Consider the following 9,947-nt stretch of genomic DNA (forward strand, 5'->3'; position numbering starts at 1 on the left):
CATCTGACAATTAAGTCAGTGGTCATTGCATTGTTCTGAAAATTTGGTTATTCATTTTAATTCACATAGCTTTTTCCTGTCTGCTGGCTCAATATCAAATGCCAAAAATAAGCAGAACAACAGTAGCCTTCCAAGATTAAGATTTGAATTACTTGTTTCTTCCACAATTTCAATAAGTGGTAATTCTACCATTTATTTCCTTTTACAGCACTGAGGTGAGAGACATTATGAAGTTAAGCTTTCTTGAGATCAAGCAAGATCTGGACTGTGGTCCTGTATCACAAATTTTTTAGGATTCCAGCTTTGTGCATTCTTGACAGCCGCTTATTTGCTTATGAATAGGATAAAGAACTTTAAACTGGATTTGAAGAGGGAAAGGGATAAAAGCAGGCTCCCTGGAGTTAAGTCTGGTAGTGGCACACAGATGTTTGTGGGACAGTGTGCTAGTGAGATCCTTTGGTCTGCCCTCTCAGTGGAGGTAGTGGATAGAGCCATGTGGCAGCAAAGACAAGGGTTATTGGTGTTGGAAACCACAAAGTGCCTGGGAATGGTCATGTAGGAATTAGGGCTTCTTCCCTCAAAGAGGTGGCAGGATCAATAGCCCAGCTGAAGTGTATCTACACAATGCAAACAGCATGGGCAGCAAACAGAAAGAGCTGGAATCCACTGTGAAGCAGGAAGGCTGGTGTAGGTCACTGTTAGAACCTTGGTCACTAAGAATTTTAGACTTTCTGTGCTGACAGGCACTGACCTCCAGGAGAACTGCATTTGACCTGAGGCTGTGGAAAAGGCTCCCAAAATTGAATAATAAAACTAGGATTATAAGTGTGTAGTTTAAATAAAACTGTGAAATATCACATAGTAAAAAACTTAGAGTTTAAGGTTTTAGAATATAGTAATATATATAAAACAAGATGGAAGTTTTAAGGTGGAAGCTAGTCCTTCTTCACCTTCTTCTTCATTGGGTTTAGGTAATATTGTGTAATTGAATAAAAAAGTCCACATTGCAGGCCATAGGTGATTAGTTATTTGGTTAAAAATAAAAATAATGTAGGTAGTGTTTCTTAATTGGACAGTTTACCCTTAAAAGGCTTTGTAAAGAGAGAAATAGAGCTCCAGTTTTAGTTTGTTAGCTTGAAGTACTGTGGAACTCATGTTTTGTAAGACTGTAATATAGCTGAGAACCTTTGAGTCCGAACAAAAAATAGCATCTCACACATTTAATTCCAAACCTGGCAAAAAAACCCCCACAACTCAACAGATTGCCATCATGGAAACATGGTAGGATGACTGGAACAATTAGAGTGCTGCACTGGATGGCTACAAACTCTTCAAAAGGGACAGGCCAGGAAGGGGAGGCCCTGTATGTTAGGGAGGTTTGATTGCCTAGAGCTCGGTGATGGTGATGGCAGGATGGAGTGTTTATGGGTGGGAGCTGGGGCAAGGCCACTAAGGCAGGTGTGTGTCCAGAGAAGGGCAGTGAAGCTGGAGAAGGGTCTGGGGCACAAAGCTTCATGAGGAGTGGCCAGGGAACTGGGGCTGTTTAGCCTGGACAAAAGGAAGGTGAATGGCTGCCATGGCTGCCCTGGGTCATCTCTGGCAGCTAGTTTGCTTTCCTTTCTCCAGAGTATCTCTGGCATGCTCAAAAGAGGCTATGACCACAGACAGGGAAATCTTGCCAAATCTGGAACACATAAAGACATAAATGAGTAGAGCTCAGCACAAATCAAAGGAATGAGATTTGCAGTTAAGTTTTACTTCTAGCATTTTCTCCATAGGTTAAAAACATCATGCTGATTGTAAAGACAGTACATTTCTAATAGCTGAAATAAATTTTTTTTCTCTTAGTGTACAGGTTATTTATCTTCACTCTGTTGGAATATATGCTTATATTCAAATTTTACATAATTACGGAGATGTGGATATGTGCAATATAACTCACTTATGACATATTAATACTAGATATTGTGAATTATCAAAGCTTTCCTGCAGAGATCCTCTCTCATTTATTATATGTACACAGCATCACAGCAAATGCAGGTGGCACAAACAAATGACATAGGTGCTTTACATAAAGCATAGCATACATGCTCCTACTGCAGGTGAATCGCTGGCTATTTTGCTCTAACAAAAACCCACATTGCTGGGATAATAAACCATTTCAACTGACTTTAGCTTTTTACTCAAAACAGGTGCCCACCCTTTCATACAGTAATCCTGTGAAAATTTTGCCAAGATTTTGTATGTGCAGATTCCCTCAATAAGCTGCCACCTTCATGGTGGAATGCTGCAGAAAAGGGGGGCATGACCTGGGATGAGCTTCCCATGACTGTAATGCTATTTAAATGCAAAGAGCTAGGACAAACCTCCTCATTTTTCTCATGGCAGAATTTACAAACACCACTTAGCCTCAGGACTGGAGTTTTGGGTCTATCTCCTTCCATCTCTCTTGCTCACTGTATCTTTATTGAAGCAAAATGTGTAGCTGCCCTTTGATTATTTTCACCCCACTGAGACTGCATGCTCAGTCTCTTCTGTTTTCATCTACCACACCAAAATTTAAAGGATTATACAGAGGAAAGCTAAGCCCAGAACACTTCCCCCCCACCTTTCTTTTTCTTTTTTCCTTTTTTGTTTTTCTTCTTCTATGTAAGCTATTCCAAAATTTATAGCATGACCTTTCTGGTCTGATTTGACAGCAAAGTTTCCTTTCCTTTAATGAGAAATGACTATTATAAAGCATAAAGCAGGGATACACTAACAATTAATAAGCTTCTTGCAATAAAAGTTAAAATGGGGAGGCAAGATGCAGGTATTAACTCATGTAATTGCAAATAGACATAAAAAATATTGTTTATAACTCCTCTTCAGAAGTCATAGCTGTTAGATTGCTGAAATACAGCTCGAATTTGCTGCACTTAAAACCATCATTTTCAATTGTTTAGTTAATTAATTTCAAAGTGTTTAATGTGTTTCTCCTCCTGTTTTCCAAATGAGTGCTTTAGTCTTTCTATGTTTGTTCTCCAAGTTATATATATGCATTTCTTATGAAATCTGATATACCAAATCTGCTTGATAAAAGTTCAATTTGCAAGTAGAGACAGGTGCAGCTTCACCTCGTAGAGGTTATGGCCATTTCACTGTTACTGGTTACAGTTCTGTCTGAATGAGGCGTAGTGCTTTCTTCATGTTCTCTATTACTGAAAGAAAAATAAATAGCAACTGTGAAAATGTATTAGAAGTACATTTGTACAATTTTAATAAAGCCACCTAGTTTGATTTAGTAAATTATTCACACTGAAATTGATTTATGGTCACGCATTTTATTATAGAGATTTCTCTTTTGAAAATTATGTCATTCTTACTAAAACAGAAAGTAAAAAATTTCATTAATCAAAATGTTAACTTAAAGGACTTGACAAGAATCCTTTCAACTGCCTCATTTCTCAACAGCAATCCTGGTAATCAGATGTGATGTGTGTATTTGTGTTGAGATACTGCATTGGTGTCAAATAGATAGCATACAGTAAGAACTGGCTCAACCTGAAAAATCACATTCCTTTCTGAAATATGGCTGTTAGGGGTACAGACACAACCACCTGCATTTCTTTACAGATTCCCTCCCACCACTGACTATTTACATTATACAATCGGATACTTTTGAGCATAGTGACTTTCATTATTCTCCATAAAACTACTCAGATCTTGATCCTGAAGGTTCTCACCCATGATCTTTCAATTTTTCTTACTTGAGTAGTCCCAATAAATTCAATGGGACAATGTGTGTGATTGTTTTGCTAGAACAGGTTAGACCTTTATAATTTATTGCAAATGCTCTCACACGGTATTTATTCCTTACTCTGAGATCCTAATGGATTCTCAAGCACACAGGTGAGCAGGATGGGGGTATCTGGCTGCTTACAATGTGAAATGCAGAGTAACACAGCAAAGGGGCACTTACAGAACATCATGTCCTGTGGTTCATACGTGTAAAGCCGGTTGGAGTATCTTCCTGTGATATCAGCTCTTACTGTGAGAGATGGGTCTGAAAAAGTATTTGGGTTAAATACTTTTACATACTGCCTTCCATTCCCACAAGAACTGAGGGTGATGGCGTGACATTCCTTTGGCAGCCCTGTTTCTGATTTCATCAATGCAGCAATTGCGAGGCCGTTACGCTCTGTTCCAAGCAACTGCTCTTTACTTGGAGAATTCCTGAACAAAAGCTAATGCTCATTTTTGTATTACAGAGCTATTTTTAAGTGCTAGGTTACACATGCATTTCATTCATATTTAAAGAAAAATATCCTGTTTTACAGGTTCTAAGTTTACATCAGAAGATATTAATCTGACTGGATGCACACATAGGAGGGACCATGCCTATCTATGGCAATAGATAACATGACTTACCTAGAGCCTTCAGAATGAAAATCTTCTGATTCCTAATGTTCCCAGAGTGGGAACAAGTTGTTGTGAACCTCTCTTCTCTGACTTATCCTTCCAAGTGTTTTTTTAATGTACTGATTGCTGTAACTACACTGCTCTCTGAGTGTGGGCTGAACTTTGAATGCCATCCCAGAGCTAGTCACTCCAGGCTCTTGGTACAGAGAGTGAGAAGGAACAGGCACTGGGGCATAATTAATTTGGTCCATTCCAGAAGTCAGCTTTACAATGGGATAAATCCTTAGATGCCACTGACTATTGATTTATTTTGTGGAAATGTCCACTTTATAGTCATCTACATTCAGTCAGATATTTGACTTTTCCAGTAAACTTTGTCTTGTAACAGCACTAGCAAGATGCACAGAGAGCAAAAGGCCAGATATTAAGAGGCTTTTAAACATCTTGTTCTCAAGCCCAAATTAGTACCCTCCAGGATATATCTGTAATCTGAGGAAGCTTGCAAGAGCCAAAGTATACAAGAGAGGCTGAGAGATTTTCTTTTGTCAAAATGAATCATTTTGGTGTCCCCACAGGACGACAGTGGCATAATTCAGATATAACAACTTTGATGATGCATAAATATTTTACATACCTACAAACATGATCCGAGGCACATATTGTCCATCAGGTGACAGGTTTTTATCTGTGGTTTCATGCTGGTATAAAAAATTAAGGCTAGTCGTTAAAATGTTTCTGTAAATTTTGCTGAAATAATACCACCTGTGAATAACCCTGTACCAGAAGACAAAACCAAATAGCTACTACTTGTGTTGAATACACACGCACAAATGCTTCTACTTAAATAACTGAAATGTCAGATATATTATCTAAAATGACATGGAAAAACGAGACAAAGAAAGAGAAAACACAGACCATGAAACAATACCAGTCAAATTGCCCCAAACCCTTCATACCATGAGATTCAGCATAATGAAGTTATTTTGGGCCATTTCCTGTATTTCTTCATTTTCTGCAAAGGCTTTCTTCAGTGCTAGAAAAGACAGGATCACTTTGAAATCCATCTCAAACGCTGCCTTTCCATCTGTGCTTGGGCACCACATTGGCCAGAGACTGGGACACATTGTTCCTGTCTCTGCTGATTCACATTCCTGAGGAGACACTTAAGGGCTCTATCACTGCTTTTGGGGGCTTTTTGGCCTATGGCAGTACAACCTCTGGCTATGAAAATGGAAGCTCTCTTCTGTTTTTTATGAAGCCTGTTGTCTCAATGAATACCGTGTCTTGGCTTGACAAAAGTGCATTATTCTCAGAAAATTCTTGTTAGATCAATTTCAGCAGCCCTGTCCTTGTCTCCTTCTTTAGTTACCATTTCAGGAGAGCTAAACAATATTAAATCTGTTCAATGAGTCAGTAGCCAATCTTTGCCTCTTAATTTAAACTGAGTGCTGCTTTTGGGATAGCAGTACAGGAGCAGTGAATATTTTTCATGTTCTTTATTGCATAGTTTCACAGTGGAGTTTTTGTAAATAATGGCAATACATTTTTCACTTTTCAGATACATATTAATTTAACTGTTTCTCTGAATAATTTTCAGTAACTGCAATGTAAATATACAGATAGGTTATGTTTCTTATAAAAATATTCACAAAATTTTAACACACAAAAAATCAAAATTACCTTGGCAGTATTGACAGTCTTCCAAATGATGAATTACCATCAGTGGCTTGTTACTTTATTAATAATAATGAAAGATGCAATTAGGTTATTTGACATATATTCAGATGGGTGATTTTACTAGCAGACTGAAAAAGGCAAATTGCATTTAATCTTATGTTAACCCACAGAAAAACCATATAGACATTCTGTAAAATATAACAGAAATTTCTGAGCAATGGAAAAGTGCATAAACACTTCATGAAATAGAGAAACAGAGATTCTACATTTAAATAGGCTGTCTCGAGTAAGAGATTCTAGAAGAAAGAAACAACAGATCCACCATAGTTTCATTCCCAGGTAGTAAACAACCAGAAAAATAGGTATTTAATGTTGCTTAGGTGTGAATTTCTCCAGGATTAAGAAAATATAAATAATATATATGAATTTGAATAAAATAGGTTTTATAAGATTGGGTTTATATTCAAATACTTTCCATGAAAATTTTCTTGTATTTTAACCTTTCTTGAACAGATATATGGTATATTACTTATCTTCTAGAAATAGTTTGAAAAAGTGTTAAAATTTTATATTTTAGATGTCAAAACATAAACAAATTCTGTGTATTTTCTCACATATTTTTTAAACTATATTTACTGTTCAGCAGGTCGGCTACTAATTCTTGGTCTGCTTTCAATGTCAGGACTTGTTAATTTTTAACCATTTTCACACAGGGTACGTGAAATTAATTGTCTTTTGTTTTACAAATTATTTGCCTTCAATCTAGCAATAGCTCATGCTACACTATTGTGATCTACAATGAACTGTAAAGGTATTTAAATAATTATTGTAATTAATTCTCAAATATGTTTGCAGCTGAGCTTGGAACTTCCATTTCCATCAAGACAGTGAGAAAATATATCATGAACATACTCCAACTAATAAAGTGTTGGGGGAAACATCAAAGGCAGTAGATCACCATGGAAGAGTAAATGCAACAGATTTGAAGGAAATAATCAGAAGTACATGATACTAAAACACAATGGATGTAGTTCAAAAAATTATGGTGTCTGTTTATGATTGATAATTTAAATGACAACACCTCTTTTGTGGCAAAGAAATGACAGCATTACATTATTGGCCCATGATGTTACTTCAGAGTCATAAGAGTCCTACACGTCCTTTTGTTTACAGACAGAGTCTGTTTTTATTTAAGTGGGTGGTCTGCAGATCAGCTCTCATGGTGTTTCTTTGTTCTGTCTCATTATTGTATATTCTGGGAAGATGGAGTAACAACTTTGTCTTCATGCTACTTTTTAAACTCTTACCTTTTCTTCGCTTGATAAAGCCCTTCTTCATAAGTTTGTACCCATGTAATTTCATCTCCCCAACCTAGAAATAAAACAGAAGAACTAGCTGCTGGCCAGGCAAGTAACTCATAACAAATTCCTTTTTTCCCCTCTTTTTTCTTTTTTGTTTATGTGTATCAACTTTTGTATGCAAATAATATTTGGTGTTTTTAGTCAAAGGTTCTCTAACATTGTGGATATGCTAATTTCACATCTCCGGATAGATACACTAAAAGGTTAAAAAACCTCAACCAAACAACCCAATCCCCCAAAAATCCCAGCTGGCTGTGTATCCAGTCCAAATCCTTTGACTTGTTAGTTATCTTTCTAAATGCTCAGAAGTCCCTAATCACCACCCAAGTCCTTTCTGCATCACAGACAATGTGGCTCCATTCATGGCAACTCTCATGGGAACTATAGAACAATTTCTGGACCTGGACCAGGTTAAAGTTCTGCTTCTTCTGTGCTGTCTGGACAGTGCTTGGACCAGCCCAGATTTGCTGTTGGATTTCCCACAGGACAATTGCTTGTGATGCTTCTAGATCATGTTTTCTTCCAGTACACAGGTCGGTGTGGGTGATGGTGGCACTCTGGCATGCTAAGCAGTGCCTTCCCAACCCTGGCTGCTGCCAGCTCCTGGTGCAGGTAACTGCACACAGGAGTAATCAAGGGGAGTTTTGCAGCACGTTTAAACATTTCCTTTTGGTTTGTGAAAATTACAGGTAAAATGCTCAAGGGATCCCAATTGACCTGGAATCAGAATTAGAAAAGTTACATCTGTTTTCTGTGATTACATTGTAGTTTACTTGGTTTGTGTTTTGTTTTTTTTTTTCCCCAAAACGGACATAATGTAAAATATTTTGTTATCTTTTTTGTCCATTTAGGTTTACTGGGAAAAAATAAATCCTGATCTAGACAAAATAGGCAATACATCCCAGATTGATGATAACTTTTCCCCAGGGATACTGCTTACAAAAAGTGTTTTGAAATTTCTCTTAGGCTAGTCCAGGTGGTGCATGATTTTGTCAAGTGGTCTCTGGGTAATTAGGCTCAGATGGAGCCTCTGAGAGATGTGCAACTTCGCCAGGATAGGGAAAACTCAGAGGTGAGCTGTGGGATCTGCAGGCTTTGCACAGCCTGCAGGAGAGGTTAGGAAGGCAGATGGAGATTTTTTTTTATGTTGTTGAATAGTCCCAAAAGGAGAAGAAAGATGGGGAAGGGAAAAAGAGCTTGCTAAGCTATTTTTCTGCTTGTGTATCTAAGGATTGATAAGATATAAATAAATTAAAACAGGGTCTTTATTTAACATCCAGGTTGAAAATTATGCACCACAGGGAAGTGAATTACAAACAGTCATACTTTGCAGTGGATATCTGATGAAAAGCAAATAAAAAAAAGTCATGCAGAAAAAAGTCATGCAGGAAAAAGTGGTTCAAACTGTTCTGTGTACAAAAATGAGTCTGTAGAAAATTTGTTCCATAGCAACTGATGCTATGGTAGGTTACAATAATAATGGTAGGTTACAATTTCAAATGGTCTATGAAAGAATATTTCTTCACTGACACATCATGTACATCTTGATTTGTGAGACTAATTTTAGGTTATTTGCTTCTGTTAGATCACTATGAGTTATATAAATTATGCAGGTTATGTGAGGTCCTCAGTCATATCCTTAAGAATAAACTGTAGTAGTCAAATGTGAAATAAGAACATATATTAATTAGAGCATCACTTAAAACTAAAGAAAACACACCTCAGTAAGTATGTATGTGCATTCTATGTATATTTTATAAATATATATGTGTGTGCACATATATGAAGGTACATTCCAAATAAAAGTATTTGCTGGTCTATGGTGAGGTAAGATGTAAGTACATTCAGTGAACATGCAATACCTCTTGACAGTGTCTGAGGTGCTCGTTTTTCCTTTTTAATTGCCATTGCAAGGTTGGAAGTGACTGCAATTAGCAGGAGGGACAAGGCCAATGTAGAATGGAGCATTATTTCCCTCCGAATGCAAGGAAACTGGAAAACAAAGAAACAGCTTTAGTGACATGGATTTGTCACCTGGTGCAGTGTAAATCAATATATTAGTGGCATCCTAACAATCTGTACTTCAGAGACACTTTTGGTTATTTCTACAAATGCTTGCATTTGTGAGGAAAATGTGAACTGGAGGTGCTTGATTTTACTGTGCAACGCTACTTTCAGCAGTCAAAATTAGGCTGCAGGGTACTGTTCTCATGTGATTCTCATGAACTAGTACAATGTTGTAATACTGGGTCACAACAATTTCAAAATGCTGCTCTAGGTTTTTTATTTCAGTAAAAAGTAACAGCATGGTATTTTTTTCCATTTTACGTTGGAGCTTTTTTGTCAAAAGATGTTTCATAATATCTTTCTTAATTAATATAATATAATATAATATATATACAATATATAATTAATATAATAATCTTTAAATTGTCAAATCCATCCAAAATGTTGAAATTGTGGTAATTTTTCAAGTCTCCACTTAAAAATTTCTCCATTGCATCTTTT

The 9,947-nt window shown here is 36.8% G+C and overlaps 1 protein-coding gene across 2 annotated transcripts; it reads right to left on the reverse strand.

Moving 5' to 3' along the window:
• Positions 1-268: 268 nt before the first annotated feature.
• Positions 269-9,428, reverse strand: AGR3 (anterior gradient 3, protein disulphide isomerase family member). Of its 2 annotated transcripts, XM_088162502.1 has the most exons (8): positions 9,302-9,428; positions 7,386-7,449; positions 6,082-6,134; positions 5,358-5,434; positions 5,036-5,099; positions 3,962-4,045; positions 3,117-3,200; positions 269-1,684 (listed from the first exon to the last, which is right to left on the reverse strand). In XM_088162502.1, the coding sequence occupies exons 1-7, from the start codon at positions 9,405-9,407 to the stop codon at positions 3,151-3,153; spliced, it is 498 nt and encodes a 165-aa protein (XP_088018628.1). In that variant the 5' UTR covers positions 9,408-9,428; the 3' UTR covers positions 269-1,684; positions 3,117-3,150. The 2 variants fall into 2 exon arrangements, with proteins under 2 accessions (XP_088018628.1, XP_014749242.1); XM_014893756.2 differs by lacking the exon at positions 269-1,684 and having other exon boundaries at positions 1,755-3,200.
• Between the last annotated feature and the right edge of the window lie 519 nt (positions 9,429-9,947).

The sequence above is a fragment of the Sturnus vulgaris genome, chromosome 1, assembly GCF_052056855.1.
Source record: "Sturnus vulgaris isolate bStuVul1 chromosome 1, bStuVul1.hap1, whole genome shotgun sequence".
Lineage (NCBI taxonomy): Eukaryota > Metazoa > Chordata > Aves > Passeriformes > Sturnidae > Sturnus > Sturnus vulgaris.